The sequence below is a fragment of the Mytilus edulis genome, chromosome 3, assembly GCF_963676685.1.
Source record: "Mytilus edulis chromosome 3, xbMytEdul2.2, whole genome shotgun sequence".
NCBI lineage: Eukaryota > Metazoa > Mollusca > Bivalvia > Mytilida > Mytilidae > Mytilus > Mytilus edulis.
In genome coordinates this window covers 80,408,839-80,428,344 of record NC_092346.1, presented here as the reverse complement: position 1 = coordinate 80,428,344, position 19,506 = coordinate 80,408,839, and the positions used below count along the sequence as shown (strand labels likewise).

General features: G+C 31.5%; 1 protein-coding gene across 1 annotated transcript; it reads left to right on the top strand.

The window, feature by feature from the left end:
* Positions 1-260: 260 nt before the first annotated feature.
* LOC139514498 (lactoylglutathione lyase-like) lies at positions 261-17,857 on the top strand. The gene is made up of 6 exons (XM_071303823.1): positions 261-416; positions 7,667-7,749; positions 10,112-10,252; positions 12,638-12,702; positions 13,600-13,689; positions 16,768-17,857. Exons 1-6 carry the CDS (start codon positions 357-359, stop codon positions 16,848-16,850), a joined length of 522 nt encoding a protein of 173 aa, XP_071159924.1. The 5' UTR covers positions 261-356; the 3' UTR covers positions 16,851-17,857.
* The last annotated feature ends 1,649 nt before the right edge of the window (positions 17,858-19,506 follow it).

The window sequence follows — 19,506 nt, the reverse complement described above, 5'->3', positions numbered from 1 at the left end:
AATGTTTTAAGTGTGGTGCAAATAACAAATAATGATAATTTCAAGCGCCGGGAAGACTTATTACAATTTTAGAAAAAAAAAATACAAAACGAATAATCTGTATTTATTCCCTGAGAATACTATAACATTGTGTTATAGTAGTCTCAGTTATTCCTTAGTATTTAGAAGACAGCAAAAATGATTGTATTTAAAAATATATGTTAAATTATATAACCATATTAATAAAAAAGACAATTAACAAATTTTGAAAATTAAAATTCGTTTTGTTAGGTTTTTTTCCTGATACACTATTTATTAGATTTTAGATTCAGTCTTTGACTTGTCATTTGCACCCTTCGATATAAACACTTCAGACAATGGCACTTTCCAATGAAGAAGTGGCAAAGGCGTGCATGGAGCCTGACGAATCAACCAAAGTAACTTAATTTTTATGTTGTCGAATGACAGCGTATATTTCACAGGCACTTGTTTCTATCCATTGGGCCACACTTAAAATATTTTGGTTTGCCCAAACCCTACCAAACATCGAGACAGTGGGTAGGTAGGTAGGCATTTTCTTTTTTTTTTGTCAAAGAGAAATTGAAGTATGAGATGTCTATTAGGGGGTGTTTGGATATACGCCTGATGCGGCCTATGGTTACCCATAGGTACCTATGGTTTGATATTTTATACACAAAATATCAAACCAAAGGTATCTATGGGTAGCCATAGGACGCCTCAGGCGTATATCCAAACACACCCTTAGTCTTCATGCCTATTTGAATAAAAAAAAAATATTTTAACATCAGGTCAATAAAAGATTTTGAGTAGGCAGCTATTTTCTGGGTAGGTAGAGTGTGGGCAAACAAACCTATTCTTTTTTATGGCCTGGAAGACCCACTACATGTACGTTGATAGTAGGTCTTCCAATGAATAGAAACAAATGCCTGTGGTATATTTATCCATACACAACTATATATTTTTTTAGCTCACCTACCCTAAGCCAGCAGAGGTTTTGTGTAGTTGTGAGCTTAGGTCTCATTTTTTTTTTGGGGGGGGGGGGGGGGGGGAGGGTCCTGGAACGCTTATTGTTTTAGAGAGAATCCTGTATCCCACTTATCCTTGCCATAATAGTGCATGTAATTTCCCTTGTCCTGCCATTCTTGTTTCCTGCCGTACTTTGTTTCCCGTTTTCACGCTTAATTATTCGACTTTCATGTGTCACGCTTAAAAAGTATCAGCCAATCATGTGTCAAGCTTAGATCCCAATGACCCCCACTTTCAAATCGCTTTGTATTTCCTGAAATTTTGGTAAATTGTTTATATCTATTGTTGTGAGCACCCATTTAAGTTTTTATAAATTTTAGATTTTATGTTTCCTAGTTATGGAATTTTATTCATAAAAAAGGGGTGATTTTCAATTTTTCAAACAATATCCTTAAATTGCTTTGACTTTGGTGACTGATTTATATACAAAATGATATAGATCTATTAAGGTATAAACCTGTGGTAAGTTTTTTTTTAAATTTCTGATATGACATTGAGAAGTTAATGAACTAAATTCTTTGAAAACACGACAGGCAAATCATGTGCTTATGGCTCAGCTGTTTATTTAATTTTTTGGTGTTTCTCTTTAGATTTTAGAATTTTTATAGATAAATGTAGATACATTGTATATACTTAAATGCATGAAATGCTAAAGCACGAATGATCAGCAAGACAAGATCTTCTCATATGTCAAATAGCAGAAATAGTCAGATGACTTCATATTTGAGTAATTGCTCTTTAAAGGGAAATTCTGCGATTTTTTACTTATCATCTAATTATGTTCATCTTAACATAAAAAACACATTTGCAAAGTTTTAAATTTATATTCCTTCTAATAACTGAGAAAATCAAGTATTTGTAACTTTTTTGGTTGAATTCTCGAGTGGGTCATGACGTTTTAGCCCGATTTGTTGAATTCTGGGAAAAAATTAAATCTGTTTAACTCTTATAGCTTATCGACAATATACGTAATTAAAAGCGCACAGCTGACGAATGGTCGTAGTTACTAACCACAATATAATAATGAACGAAAATGAATATGCATATACCGTTTTGTGTTGATTGAATTAAGCTCCTATAAAATTATCTCTAGTAAATGTTATCGAATAAATTTCATTAATTATTGTTAAGGTTTTTTTCATAAAATATTTATTGAACATTTTTACTTATATTGAACTGAAATATTCAGTTCTATTTACCGTTATTGTTTTGATAATGATAAATCATTTCAATGCAACTAATGTTTGAGCAGAGTGTGTATATTATTTTGTAAAGGTCACTGTATATTTCTCGGCTTGAGGTCAATTCGTTTACCTTGTAGCTATTTAGCCGCAGGTGTGAGTTCAAGCGTACACAGGTATGAATGTTGTTATTTAAAAAGGATAAACAGAAAGGATTAGAAAGAGTATGCTGTATTTAATACACTAAGATTTAATACACGATGAGAATAAAGATACAATAATTAAATTGTGTAAATTAATTGAAAATAAAATTCAGATTCATAATTCCGAAAGTGTATAAAAATAAAAGGAAACAATTTTGGATTACTTTCTTAGCGGCAATTGGCGTAAAGATTCAAATATGAAGTAAAAAATAGTAGTTTTAATCTTTAATAGAAACTAAATGCAATATTTCCCAATTTGATATACCATTGCACATCTGTTTGATATCATTGACTTTACCGGAATTTCTTAACTTGTATTCAAATCTGACTGTGTTTAATGCTCATAAAACTATCGCAATTTTAAAGTTTTTAATTGAAAAAAAATACAACATACAACATGCATGATTTTTTTTTAGTTTCTTTTTAACATTTCATTCTTGCATAATTAAATTCATTTAACAATCCTTTACACAAACTTTTTGTGAAAAGAATACCAATGATCTAAGCTATTAAAGGCATTATTTTTTTTGAGGATTTTTGTACATTTTTTTTTAAAATTCTATGATAATAATTGTGCAATGTTGAACATGATAGCCGTCATTAATCCAAATAAGTAATACAGTAGTTGTAATAAAACTTATATTTTAGTCATGCATAACTGATATTGACGAATTTAGAATAGTTCGTTCATACATCGTTGTTCTTGAAACAATCATTATTAGTATACATGTACATTTCCTGACGTATAAGCGCCATTGAGGATGAGCTCTAGAGAAAGCAGACTAGTAGCGTTTCGTTAGTTTGTTTGTTGGGAAAGGAGAGGAAATGCAACCACTTGTACAGATAAACGACAGAATTACCATACATTGTACAAGCATTTATAGTCAACACAACCAGAAAGAGTTCCCATCGTTGGACGGGGAATATGAAGGCTTCCAAGAATGAACAAGTGACATGCATGTCTAACTCTGAACAGTTAGAAAACGGACTATCAACATCGACCGCTTGTTCTTGATATTTGAAACTGCATGCATATATGGACCATAATTTGCTATTGGGCTCCGTTTCCTATAACTATAGAAAAGTAATAAAATGTGAATTACTGTAAGAAAAGTTGTAACTACATCTAAAGATGCCATTATTTTTATCAACATACAAGTGTATGCTACTCTTCCCTAGAAAAAAAATTGAAATTAACAAATTTCAAAGATTATACGACCGTAATTGTGTGTCGTTTCTCGCGTTACTTTTCGCGTCCGAAGTGCATAACGCTGACTAATTTATAGATAATCGTCACCGGCAAATTCGTAATTTTTGCTTTAAAATAACAAAGAACATCGACCAATAAGAATAGTGAGAAGAAAATGCCAAGAACTATAAGTATTTCTGTAGCAGGTGTAAGAACACTGTCGTTATTTTGGTTTCCCATTTCGTAACGCACATTTTAGATGGTTTAATCTGCTTTGTTGTAAAAGAATTCTTTGCAACAATATGCAAATACGAACTCTCGCGAGATGTTCAAACAGGTAAATCAGAGATGATTTACATTCTTGTTTTGTTCTTTGTAATAATTAAGTTAGAAAATGACGTTATCGTTATGCGTTACATTTCACACGAAACAGAAGTCCATTTATTTATTAAAATTGTTTTTGTCGTTAAGTTCTAATCATTTCCGGTCATACGTGAAACATGTGACTAACATGTGATCACGCCCTTACAGCCGGATATACGAAATACTAGGTCTAAACATTGTATTTGTTTCCAACGGGATGTAAGCAAACATAATCTGTAGGCTTGTTTCGTCTTGTTTTAAAAAGGAAAATACAATTTTCAAAGAGATTGCGCCGGGGGTCTATTATTTTTCCTATGTGCATAATGTTACATACGATCTTGTGTGAAAATAAATGCCCAATGACTTGACAAAATCGATTTCAGATTTGACCGACGTTTTAACACACTTCGTTTCCCAATAACGATGTAAAGGGTCCTTGGAAAATTCAATCGAAATTACGTCTCCTATCATGGTGCCGATGTTCGTTGGATTGATTTAGCTTCAGCAGTAAATATTACTGGATATTTTAGGTGAATAAAGATAATTTAATAAAAAATACATGTTAATGTACCGTTACACTTGGAATGTACAAAGTTGGTATCTTTGTCACAATTTTTAATTAATTTTTTTTATTCATGTTCTGCAAACACTTATCAGAAACGCAATAAACTTGTCAAAGGAAAAGTAAACTTTTACCATGCATGACTTGAAAGGAAGTACTTTATTGATTTTAGCCCACTAAAGTAGGTTAAAATGTGGAAACCATGTAGATGGTGTACAGGTCACAAATATCACATGGTGCCTATTTTATAGATGCTAATTCCAAGTTAAAAGTTGTTTTCTTTACTGGATTTAAAGAATTTTACATTACCAATGATTTGGAATAAATTGTATATAACTGGAATTTCAAAACCAAATATAAATACATTTTTTTGGCTAAAACATCAAGATACAACGATTATGGTATCCTGTATCAATGAAGAAAATACGGAAATCCTGAATAAATTGTACTAATTGTTTTCAAAACAAGCACATATTTAGGAGTTTTATAATACTGTTACATTTAAGATGGATTTTAAGAAAAAGTATACTGTTCAGATCATTTTAAGCAGATTTTGCAATAAAATAAAACTAAAAAAATGCTTTCGGTTTCTTATGGTTTCCTGTCGCGTTTAAAAAAAACTTTAATTTAACATTGAAAATAGATTTTAAATATTAACATGAAGCAAGTAACACTAGTAATGGTGTTCATTTATGTCTTTTGAAATATATTGTGCAAAATAAAGAAAATAAAGATTGGTTTCCTGTTTTGTTTCCTGTCACGTAAACGGTGAATCAAAATGTATTAATTTTTTCTCGAAAAACTCAATTGTTCCATTAATACTATTCTAACATCAACACAACCCACAGAATTAAAGTTAAAGTTTTAGAACTTATAAAAAAGGATACAAAAAGAAACCAAAGGCCGAATACCAAATTATGGTCCATATACGTACACGTTTATGATAGTGATAAGTTCCTGCGTCTGACAAAAACTAAATTCCTTCATGGTTATATCTTGCCATACGTTTATATTGGTTTGTAAGGTGATTACTCAAAATCGTTATTTGAAGATGTAGATTCATTTCAATACAGAAATTTCGTCTATATATTAAGTTTCACAAGTGTATACCACGGAGAAGCTCTGAAGGTACATTACTCCCATTTTGTTTGGGTGTGAACCATCGATGTTTACAGCAATATCAAAGAATAAGATGATGATGGTAGAAAGAACTATGGGCGTCATGTGGCAAATATTACATGCATATCGGACCATGAGTTGTCAATCTGTATGAAAAGATTTCCAATACAACCATATTATTGAGAAGGAATGTTTACATGCTATACTCTCGTACTAGTATTACAGGGATCTTGTGGCGTCCACCTTAGACACACATCTTTTTAACGATGTTTAAAAAAAAGACAGAACCAATTTAATGTCATATTTCCCTTGAATACCAAGATAGAAAATAAATCCTGAAATTAATTTGAAACTTTGATACTCAATAGTTTCCCAGCAAAATATTCACATCCCTTGGGGATAATTAGTGTTCGTCCAGTGGCATATATAACAATTGTGATGACGAATTCCTTCCTTTGTTGGAGAACAATCTTATTGAAATATAAATCTGTGATTTTACTATGTCCACAACATCGATGAACCAAAGCAAATTATACATCGACCTGTATTTAAATCAAATTGGTTGTCTTCTTCTTCTTCTTCTGGTATACAATAGTCTATCGACATTCGATGATTACATACTGTTGGCATACGTGGACTAGTCTATTTACAAAACTTTTACCCCAATTTATTCAAAATATATGTTTTTTTCTTATGTTCAATGTATACATGTATATATTTTAAATTGCGCTATAGTTCCGTAACTTTCTACCCAGTCGTATAAAAGAATCGTCAACAAGTGCGTACATTTTTTTAAATCAATATTTCTGGTATGTTCCAATCTGTCCTTCACTATTGACAATGAGTATATATTACATTTTCCCAAATTCCCCCTTGGAAAAAATATTTAAATAGATTTTAATTTCATCAAATCTTATTTTTTGGGTATTATTTATATTTTTATGAATAATATTCTTTACACCAGAAATGTTATTTATAAACAAGCGTATGAGTTTAGTAATGACAAGTAAGACAGAGTTGTATATTATACATCTGATAGTTCAAAATGGAAAGTTATAAGTTATCCGCCGTGTACACTGATCAATACCTACAGAGGTGAAACGATGCATGAACTTGCAAGCCATGCTGGTGATCAGATGAGGGAAGATCAGAATTTATTTGAAAAAAGTTTATTACTTTAAAGAATTATGAACAAATTACATTTTCGAAAACAGTTTTCACGGAACACTTATTTAGGATTTCAACTTTGACTTTTTACCTAATTCCAATATCAACAGTATAAAAACAACAGACCATGGTAATTTAAAAAAATAAGAATATTTTCCGTAGCAAGTTAGTTAGTCGGATAAAACAACCGTACGATTGACAAGATATTGACACGCAATTACGACTACATCGGTTACTGTAGTTTTGTTCCTTTGTGGTTTATAGACATATCGTTGTTATTAATCAGGAAAGAAGACAAAATGGCCGAACGCAGAGAATTGATACTCTAAATTTAAAATCGATGGTGATCGCTTATCTAGCGGAATAAAACTTTAATAACTATGAATTTGAGCATTTTTATACTGAATGAACATATTTATCAATTTTTGATTTTTTTGCGAAGTTTCCCTTTAATGATGATTTTTTTTCCATTTTTAATGTTTTTGTCCTTTATCTTTAAACCGTAATAGATGGATGGATGAAGCAAAAGCTATCAGCAAGGTAACCCTTAGTAGACATAAAAATTAATTATTAGGTTGTTTGCTTAAAAGTTTCTCAACATTGTATAAATAATGTCTTGATAAGTTAACATAAGAAAATCTAGAAGCTTGATTCAGGTACAAATCAAGAAAGGAAAACAAATATGAAATACTGCAACAAACAACCAGCTGACTTTATATTTTGCAGAGACATATTTAATTCTTATGTCCTTATGACTTTAATAGTGTTGTTCTTCACAAGATGAGAGATTTTGTTACATTTTGTAACATTTTAACTTACATGTATGTCTGATAAAGAATATCTTGTTTTATTTCAGGAATTCTTTTTTCAACAGACAATGATGAGGATAAAGGATCCTAAAAAATCCTTAGAGTTTTACACTAATGTCATGGGAATGAGGTATGTGAAAAATCCTTAAAGTTTTACACTAATGTCATGGGTAAGAGGTAAGTGAAACATCTGTAGAGTTTTACACTAATGTCATGCAAAGATTTACACTAAGGCCAAATAAAAAAGTATGTGTGGTTCCAGTTACATCTGAAAAAAAGTTAGGGTAGGTAGGTAGGTAGGGATTTTTTTTTATTTTATGTTTTTTTTTTTACATTGAGTCTATGGGAGCAACATTCTGACTTTAACAGTGCTTAATGAAAAATGACAATAAAATCTTTAGGGTAGGCTATTTTCAAGCCGAAAAAGTAGGGATGGTAGGGTTACTGGAACCACACATATATTTTTATTTGGCCTAATGTCATGGGAATGAGGTAAGTGAAAAATCATTAAGAGTTTTACACAAATGTCATTGGAATGAGGTCAGTAAAAAATCCTTTAAGTTCTAAACTAATGTCCTTGCTAATTCATTGGTTTATTAAGATATTGTAAAAAAGAATTGGAATTAAGTATAAGTGTTTTACCTGGTTAGATAAATGCATCCTGTATATTAATCTTAAATAAAACTACTGAAACCATGTCAAATATCATTTCATCTCAGTCTTGTAACTAAGCATTCTAAGACTAATCTAGCTGTGCTTTTAGTTGGATCACTAACTACAATTAAAGAACTTACTGTGGATTCAATATTATTCATTGGATACCAATTTACATGGATTTTGTGAGTACCGCCTCATTAGTAGTATAGATGAACCACAAATTTAATGTTCAATAAATTACAATTATCTTACAAGGGCAAATTCACAAAATCAAATATTAACGAAAATGCAAATTTTCTTCTACCACAAAAATTGATGCCCGTAAATAGAATCATTTTCATAACAGTGTGTACAAGACCATTTCTTGGCACGCTGAGGTTATTAATTGGGTGGACCAGATAAGGTGAACGTTTGTCTGCAACGCCCATCTCGTTTATCTTACATGTTATGGGCATTTACACGCTTAAGGTTCTAAACACCTACATAAAATAATACGAATAACTAACAGAGGACTAAACCTAGTGTGTCAATTTAAATGTTGATTACCTAAACTTTCTTTTTTCTTCTAGTGCACATCCATGTACTTTACTCTTTTTTTCTATCAAAATCCCTACTAGGCTAGCAGGCCTTTGACAAACTGAGTGAGCCTAAAATCACTATTATCGATGGCCAATAACAAACAAGTTAATGATTCAGTATTATAACCAACATAAGTATTGCAGTTGTCCACGCTGTTATGAAAATGATTCTATTAGAAGAGTCAACAGTATTTATTAAATGTATACTCCAAGTACCTATGTTTTATTCTTTATTGATAAAGCATTATAGAATAATTGAATTTTAGAAAAACACCTATTTCATATTCTAGAATCTAGGAGTCAATTTCACAAAAACACTTCCGACTAAGATTGATCGTAAGTCATGAACAATTTAGTATACTTGCGATCAATCTTAGTCGAAAGTTTTTTTGTGAAATCGACTCTAGATGTTTGAAATGTAAAAGGTTTGTGAAAGGTGAATGATCTATCATACAGCTTAAAGTGTCAATAATTGGAAAAATACTATCTCTCTTTGAACAAATCATTTAATGATTAATTGACAATAAATATCAATATTTTGCATGTGTTTTGCGTTCCTGAAAAAACATACTTAAACTACATTGGGATGATGTTTTTGTAATATGTTGTTACAGTACAATTAGAAAATTTTAATTAATAAGACATATAGGATTCACTGATTTTAATTTACGAATACATGTATTCTGAATGTTACAGTATGTGTTGAAGTTAAATCTATTATAGAATTGACATACCCCGTGCTTCGTGGTAGGAGGCAGTATAAAGTGCTCAATTTGTTGCATTTTGTATCAGCAACTTCTCTTTTACTGGTGACTGGATTTTAATAAAACTTTCACTTAAAATTTCTGTAATAAATCAATTGGTAGCCTACAGTTGTAATTTTCTCTAAAAATGATAGAGGGGATTTTAATTGTAAAATATGGATTGAGCTATACTTCAGTATTAAAGGAGCAGACATTTTGAAACTCTTCTTGAATATATATCTGGATTTCAATAAAATTTCACAAATTCTCACTTACATTATGCCTTTATGAAAAATTTAAAGTGATTAAAAGGTTTCCTGTAGCAAAACACAGACATCACTATGTTTAAACAAATGCTAAATGTTATCAATTATTATTTTAAAGCTCGACTTCATTCATCCTAGTCTGTATTGTGTCGTCTGCTCTCAAATTTATATGTACATGCATTTACATTTTATACATTAAGTATTCTGAAATAGTACAATACATGATTGTTACTTAATTTGTTTTATAGGTTATTAAAGAAGATGGATTTCCCAGCTATGACATTCTCATTGTATTTTATGGGTTATGATCAACCAGAAAACATCCCTACTGATGAAAAAGAGAGGACTCGATATTGCTTCTCACAGAAAGCAACATTAGAGTTAACTCAGTAAGATATTTTGATACAATAGTATTGCAGTAAACAGAAACCTCATATTGAACACCTGTAACGAGGAACTGTTTGTTAAACACAAAAAAATAAATAAACAAGAAACCACTTGTTTAACACCAAAAAAATAAATAAACTAGAAATGGTATTGAACACCAGAAATTAGAAACTTTTGTGAACAAGAAAAACCAGTCACTAGAAATATTGATTAAACATAAAACAAGCAACTAGAAACCTCTTGTAAAATACACAAAAAAACAGTAACCTGTAAACTCTTGTTGAACATAAGAAACTAATCTGAGACCTCATGTAAACACAGAAAAAACCAATAACCAAAAAACCTATTTTCAGCTTTTTTATACGACCGCAAATTTTGAAAAAATTTTCGTCGTATATTGCTATCACGTTGGCGTCGGCGTCGTCGTCCGTCGTCCGAATACTTTTAGTTTTCGCACTCTAACTTTAGTAAAAGTGAATGGAAATCTATGAAATTTTAACACAAGGTTTATGACCACAAAAGGAAGGTTGGTATTGATTTTGGGAGTTTTGGTCCCAACATTTTAGGAATTAGGGGCCAAAAAGGGCCCAAATAAGCATTTTCTTGGTTTTCGCACTATAACTTTAGTTTAAGTTAATAGAAATCTATGAAATTTTGACACAAGGTTTATGACCACAAAAGAACGGTTGGGATTGATTTTGGGAGTTTTGGTCTCAACAGTTTAGGAATTAGGGGCCAAAAAAGGGCCCAAATAAGCATTATTCTTGGTTTTCGCACAATAACATTAGTTTAAGTAAATAGAAATCAATGAAATTTAAACACAATGTTAATGACTACAAAAGGAAGGTTGGTATTGATTTTGGGAGTTTAGGTCCCAACAGTTTAGGAATTAGGGGCCAAAAAGGGACCCAAATAAGCATTTTTCTTGGTTTTCGCACCATAACGTTAGTATAAGTAAATAGAAATCTATGAAATTTAAACACAAGGTTTATGACCATAAAAGAAAGGTTGGGTTTGATTTTGGGAGTTTTGGTCCCAACATAATAAGGGGCCCAAAGGGTCCAAAATTAAACTTTTGTTTGATTTCATCAAAATTGAATAATTGGGGTTCTTTGATATGCTGAATCTAACTGTCGTGACTGTGTATGTAGATTCTTAACTTTTGGTCCCGTTTTCAAATTGGTCTACATTAAGGTACAAAGGGTCCAAAATTAAACTTAGTTTGATTTTGACAAATTAAACTTTGTTTGATTTCATCAAAAATTGAATAAATGGGGTTCTTTGATATACCAAATCTAACTGTGTATGTAGATTCTTCATTTTTGGTCCTGTTTTCAAATTGGTCTACACTAAAGTCCAAAGGGTCCAAAATTAAACTTAGTCTGATTTTAACAAAAATTGAAATCTTGAAGTTCTTTGATATGCTGAATTCAAAAATGTACTTAGATTTTTTATTATGGGCCCAGTTTTCAAGTTGGTCCAAATCAGGATCTAAAATTATTATATTAAGTATTGTGCAATAGCAAGTCTTTTCAATTGCACAGTATTGCGCAATGGCAAGAAATATCTAATTGCACAATATTGTGAAATATCAAAAAAAAAATTAATTAGAGTTATCTTTCTTTGTCCAGAATAGTAAGCAAGAAATATCTAATTGCAAAATATTGTGCAATAGCAAGATTTTTTTTTAATTGGAGTTATCTTTCTTTGTCCAGAATCAACTTAAATCTTTGTTATATACAATATACAATGTATATTCACTTTTTACTACCAACTGATAAATTAAAATAATCTTTACCATTCAGTGATAACAAGCAGTTTTTTTACATCTTAATATTTTATGATGTATTTAAATGAGTAGTTATTGTTGCAAACTCCATTAGAAATTTTAATTGAGATTAGTTTTGGAATAAGGGAAAGGGGGATGTGATTAAAAAAATTGGGTTCAATTTTTCTCATTTGAAATTTCATAAATAAAAAAGAAAATTTCTTCAAACATTTTTTTGAGAGGATTAATATTCAACAGCATAGTGAATTGCTCTAAGAGAAACAAAAATTTTAAGTTCATTAGAACACATTCATTCTGTGTCAGAAACCTATGCTGTGTCAACTATTTAATCACAATCCAAATTTAGAGCTGAATCCAGCTTGAATGTTGTGTCCATACTTGCCCTAACCGTTCAGGGTTCAACCTCTGCGGTCGTATAAAGCTACGCCCTGCGGAGCATCTGGTTTTTATTAACATTGATTAAGAAAATTTTGAAATATAATAGATAAATTAGTCTGTATTACTGTAGTACATGTACATGTATTATTGTTTTATTTGATCTAACTGATTCCACTATGAATCAGATAATCTGTAAAACTTTAGTATTATTATTTTACAGCAACTGGGGAACAGAAAAAGATGACAGTCAGTATCATAATGGAAACAGTGATCCTAGAGGGTTTGGTAATTCTCTTTTTATAGCACATAATGATATTGGTCTTAAAGAAGTTTTATATTTGTTCATAGACATATTTTATGTATATTCTTTATTACATTGTGGTAAGTGACAAAATGTGAAACAATTCAAATAACAGCCTGATTTATGACAAAACATTAAACAAATATGACAAATAACAACCAAACACAAACTCTGTAATACAGATTCCTGAATAAAAAAAATAATATAGGTCAAAAAGTGTTCTACAATGATCACCAGTCAGCTTTCATTTAATTCCAATATTAACAAAATATTCAGCATATTTTTTAAGTTACAACCATGTGTAGGAACTACTTTGTTCTAAATAAGTACAACTTTCTGGCATATTCTTTCAGATCATGGTGTTACACCATAAAGGATTTGAAATATTTTTGTTTATACCAGTAGCTTTCTAAAACGAAGTGCACCTGATGAAGCTACCAATGCAGTCTACATATGAAAACATATGAATAGACCACTTTCCAGTTCATCCGTCACCGGAAAAAAACTCTTCAATTATCGCCCCTTATGACGTCATTAAACAGATAGAGGGGATCGCCTGTATCCCTGCACTATTAACGTTGATCAAGCATCTTAGTGATCGTCATTGTGCATGACAAACTAGCAATTATGTTTATTCTGTAGTTACTTAATCACAATTTCCCAATGATACAAGTGCTGATTGTCAATTATTAGAATTCAATTTACCGAAATTATTTGTGCAATAAAGCATAATAGTTTTCCTACCACTCGCTCAACATGGAAACAGAAGTGACGAGGCCCCTAAACACACATGTGATTTTCACTGAAACCAGAGTTTTTGACGGAAATGCATGGAACTCGAAAGTTGTCTATTGAATTTTATGTGGATTTATTATTTTCAGGTCACATTGGAATGGTTGTACCAGATGTAGACAAAGCTTGTGAAAGATTTGAAAAACTTGGTGTAGAATTTGTCAAGAAACCTAATGACGGTAAGTAACAAGGGGAGGTAGATTATTGTAAAATGGTCATGTACTCACTCTCATCAGTAATTCATATAGCCAGGCAGAACTGCTTAGTATATACTGGTTGAGCATGTACAACTATAAAAACAACTGAAGACAAATGATGTTATTAGGACCCCAGATAGAGGATGAGGGAGACCTATAATTTTTACTTTGTCTTCTTTCTGTCAATATAAAAACTCCAAAAGAATAGTAAGTAGGAAGCCAATAAAATTTTGCACAGTTGTTGTACCCAATATACAGATGTGCAAATTATATTTTGGTAAATTTTAAATGATACATGCATGATATGCATTCCTTATTGTTTCCTCAAGTCAAAATTGGGTTAAAAACTTACTTTTTGTTAAAAATGATCAATTCTGAGCATCACATTTTTTTTTGCTAGGGTTTAAATGAAAAAGGTATATTTTTAGCTCACCTGGCCCGAAGGGCCATGTGAGCTATTCCCATCACTTTGCGTCCGGCGTCCGGCGTCGTCGTCCGTCGTCGTTAACTTTTACAAAAATCTTCTCCTCTGAAACTACTGGGCCAAATCAAACCAAACTTGGCCACAATCATCATTGGGGTATCTAGTTTAAAAAATGTGTGGCGTGACCCGGTCAACCAACCAAGATGGCCGCCACGGCTAAAAATAGAACATAGGGGTAAAATGCAGTTTTTGGCTTATAACTCAAAAACCAAAGCATTTAGAGCAAATCTGACATGGGGTAAAAATGTTAATCAGGTCAAGATCTATCTGCCCTGAAATTTTCAGATGAATCGGTCAATCGGTTGTTGGGTTACTGCCCCTGAATTGGTAATTTTGAGGAAATTTTGCTGTTTTTGGTTATTATCTTGAATATTATTATAGATAGAGATAAACTGTAAACAACAATAATGTTCATCAAAGTAAGATCTACAAATAAGTCAACATGACCAAAATGGTCAGTTGACCCGTTTAGGAGTTATTGCCCTTTATAGTCAATTTTTAACCATTTTTCGTAAAATAAAGTAATCTTTTACAAAAATCTTCTCCTCTGAAACTACTGGGCCAAATTAATCCAAACTTGGCCACAATCATCTTTGGGGTATCTAGTTTAAAAAATGTGTGGCTTGACCTGGTCAACCAACCAAGATGGCCGCCACGGCTAAAAATAGAACATAGGGGTAAAATGCAGTTTTTGGCTTATAACTCAAAAACCAAAGCATTTTAAGAAAATCTGACATGGGATAAAAATGTTTATTAGGTCAAGATCTATCTGCCCTGAAATTTTCAGATGAGTCGGTCAATCGGTTGTTGGGTTGCTGCCCCTGAATTGGTAATTTTGAGGAAATTTTGCTGTTTTTGGTTATTATCTTGAATATTATTATAGATAGAGATAAACTGTAAAAAGCAATAATGTTCAGCACAGTAAGATCTACAAATAAGTCAACATGACCAAAATGGTCAGTTGACCCGTGTAGGAGTTATTGCCCTTTATAGTCAATTTTTAACCATTTTTTGTAAATTAAAGTAATCTTTTACAAAAATCTTCTCCTCTGAAACTACTGGGCCAAACTAATCCAAACTTGGCCACAATCATCTTTGGGGTATCTAGTTTAAAAAATGTGTGGCGTGACCTGGTCAACCAACTAAGATGGCCGCCACAGCTAAAAATAGAACATAGGGGTAAAATGCAGTTTTTGGCTTATAACTATGAAACCAAAGCATTTAGAGCAAATCTGACAAGAAGTTAATTTGTTAATCAAGTCAATATCTATCTGCCCTGAAATTTTCAGTTGAATCAGTCAACCCGTTGTTGGGTTGCTGCCCCTGAATTGGTAATTTTGAGGAAATTTTGCTGTTTTTGGTTATTATCTTGAATATTATTATAGATAGAGATAAACTGTAAACAGCAATAATGTTCATCAAAGTAAGATCTACAAAAAGGTCAACATGACGAAAATGGTCAGTTGACCCGTTTAGGAGTTATTGCCCTTTATAGTAAATTTTTAACCATTTTTCGTAAATTAAAGTAATCTTTTACAAAAATCTTCTCCTCTGAAACTACTGGGCCAAACTAATCCAAACTTGGCCACAATCATCTTTGGGGTATCTAGTTTAAAAAATGTGTGGCATGACTTGGTCAACCAACTAAGATGGCCGCCACAGCTAAAAATAAAACATAGGGGTAAAATGCAGTTTTTGGCTTATAACTATGAAACCAAAGCATTTAGAGCAAATCTGACAAGAAGTTAATTTGTTAATCAAGTCAATATCTATCTGCCCTGAATTTTTCAGATGAATTGGACAACTGGTTGTTGGGTTGCTGCCCTCCAAATGGTAATTTTTAAAGAAATTTTGCCGTTTTTGGTTATCTTGAATACTATTATAGATAGCGATAAACTGTAAACAGCAATAATGTTCAGCAAAGTAAGATCTACAAATAAGTCAACATGACCTTAATGGTCAATTGACCCCTTAAGGAGTTATTGCCCTTTATAGTCAATTTATAACAATTTTCATTAATTTGGTAAATTTATGTAAATTTTTACCAAATATAGTTCTCTGTTACTAATGGGCAAAGTTCATTATAGATAATATTGTAAGAAGCAAAATCGTTCAGAAAGTAAGAACTTCAAACACATCACCATCACCAAAATACAATTTTGTCATGAATCCATTTGTGTCCTTTGTTTAATATGCACATAGACCAAGGTGAGCGACACAGGCTCTTTAGAGCCTCTAGTTTTTATTACAAAGTTATTCTCTGTGTTAAAATTATTAGTTATCAACCATTTATGAAAACTCCCACCATATTACATCTATAGTATTTGGATTTTTACAAAACAATTATTAATCTTGAATAAATTGCTGATGTCAAAATTTACAACCTATGAACATTTGCTTTGAATGCATCTTTCTCTTTGTCCCTGCTGACATGTCTGTTTTCTGGTCTTTCTTGACCAACATATTTCTTATGCTGTAGTGTTTGCTTGACTTTTTCAAATCAGTTTCTTAATCAATATGTAATGATATAATGTTTTCCCTCATTGACCTCTGATAACTGACCTTTATATTTCCAGGTAAGATGAAAGGCCTTGCATTCATTAAAGATCCTGATGGTTATTGTATAGAAATCCTCAATCCAAACAACATGGCCCAATAGATAATTACCATGTAAACAGGAATTACTATTGATCATGTGACTATTACAATGTGACAATCAATATTTTCCAAAATGTTGACATACATCCAGTATTTATAAGTATTCTACTATAAAAATTAAACATGTAATCAGAGCTTAACAGGTGAAATTGAATTATGTCTGAGCTGACATTAAGAATTGTCTTTTGTGTTCCTAAGAAATTAATATATTCTTGTGCCATTTTTACACAATAATGAAAAGTATTGAGAAGTAATGAATACGGGATACTATTTACACTTGTTAATTTATTGTTATAAAATTATATAGAGGTCATGGATTTTTTGCTTGATTTTTATCAATGCTTTTGAGAACACAAGACTACTATTGTAGTATGAAGTTTATATGTATGGAATGTTCAATACCTCATTATTTTCCAAGTCGGAGTCAAAATGTTTATGTTGCCTGGTTGTTTATGGATAATGTATACAGGCATGGTGCTAATGTATTTGTCCCATTATTCTCAAATTTATCAGTATAAAAAGGACTAGTTGATGAAAAGCACATTTTTTAATAAATGTACATTCATTCATATCTGTAATTTTTCAGAAACCTTAATTTTACACCTAATATGTTTTTTCATGATTTGGTCCATAGTGAAACTGTTATTTATATAAGTTGGGTAAGAATGTCTTTTTATCTACAACTTTTTGTAAACCAATGTACAAAGGCTACAAATTTCAATACTTTTGTGTGTAATTTTAGAGATAAAATATTATAGCTTAAATAAATGTTATTTGGTCTCAACTTCATCTGACATTAAGTAATATCAAGCATATTAAAAAGATTGGTCAATGTAAAAATACAAGAGCAAAAACAAACAAAAACAATACAATACATCACACAACAAACAAATCTAGGTCAATGCAAGTATATTTTTATAGTATATTTGTTTGAAATCAGTATGTCATATTTTTAAAAACTTTACAAGTGCTAGTATATTTTTAAAGTGATTAAACATCTGCCTTTTAGACTTGTTTCTTTTTTATTCAAATTGAGATCTGGTATTCATTGTAAAAAAAGGTTGAGACAATCACAAACAAAAAGATGAAGAACAACAGGCAACACAATGGACAATAAAATGCTCTACAGGGCGAAGCTTGATACGACTGCAGAGGTCGAACCCTGAACAGTTGGCAAGTATGGACAGAACATTCAAGCTTGATACAGCTCTGAATTCGGATTGTGATTAAATAGTTGATACAGCATAGGCTTCTGACACAGACTAAATGAGGTCTAAGAACTTAAAAATTTAATTTAGACATTTAACTTTTATGGTCCAATATCCAAAATCTAAATACATGGTTAGATTCAGCATATCAAAGAACCCCAAGAATTCAATTTTTGATGAAATCAAATAAATTTCAATTTTGGACCAGTGTCGATCAATTTGATAACAGGGCCAACATATCAACAACAGGCTGTCACAAGACAGCAAACCAGATTTATTAATATTTATTTGTGTTTTGGCAATATCACAAGAACCATTACTGATGAACGGTGAAAGTGAAAATCGTCAATATCAAATTTGACCTCCATTTTGTCATCAGTATTAACATATTAAAATTTGAAAAGCTTAGATTGGATGGTTCATGAGAAAATGCAACAACGTGAATGGAAACACCATTTTAGAATCTTTCAAGAACCGTAACTCCTGAACGGTAAAAGTCAAAATCGTCATTATTGACCTCTAATTTGCCATCAGTAACAACATATAAAAATTTCAAAAGCTTTGGTTGAATGGTTCATGAGAAAATGCAAGGAGACGACTGGAAACACCATTTTTCAATCTTTCAAGAACCATAACTCCTGAACAGTAAAAGTCAAAATCGTCATTATTGAACTTGACCTCTATTTTGTCATCAGTAAAACATTAAAATTTGGGAATCTTAGGTAGAACAGTTCATGCGTAAATGCACGGACACGACTGGAAACTCCATTTTTCAATCTTTCAAGAACCATAACTCCTGAACGGTAAAAGTCAAAATCGCCATTATTGAACTTGACCTTCATTTAGTTGTCAGTAACATCATATTAAAATTTTAAAAGCTTTGGTTGAAGGGTTCATGAGTTAATGCACGGACAACATTTGATTGCCGCCCGCCCGCCGTACATCCCCAAATCAATAACCGACATTTTTGTCACAAAAATCCGGTTAAAAATCAAACAAAGTTTAATTTTGGACCCAAAGTTGGACCAACTTGAAAACTGGGCCCTTAATAAAAAAAATCTAAGTACATGTTCAAATTCAGCATATCAAAGAACCACAAAAATTCAATTTTTGTTGAAATCAAATTAAGTTTTAATTTTTGACCCTTTGAACCTTAATGTAGACCAATTTGAAAACAGGACCAACAAGAATGTGTCCACAGTACACGGATGCCCCACTCGCACTATCATTTCCTATGTTTAGTGAAACTTGAAATTAGAATAAATTCTCTAATTTGGCATTAAAATTAGAATGATCTTATCAAAGGGAACATGTATACTAAGTTTCAAGTTGATTGGACTTCTACTTTATCAAAAACTACCTTGACCAAAAACTTCAACCTGAAATTTGCACTATCATTTTCTATGTTCAGTGAACCGTAAAATTGGGGTCAAAACTCTAATTTGGCAT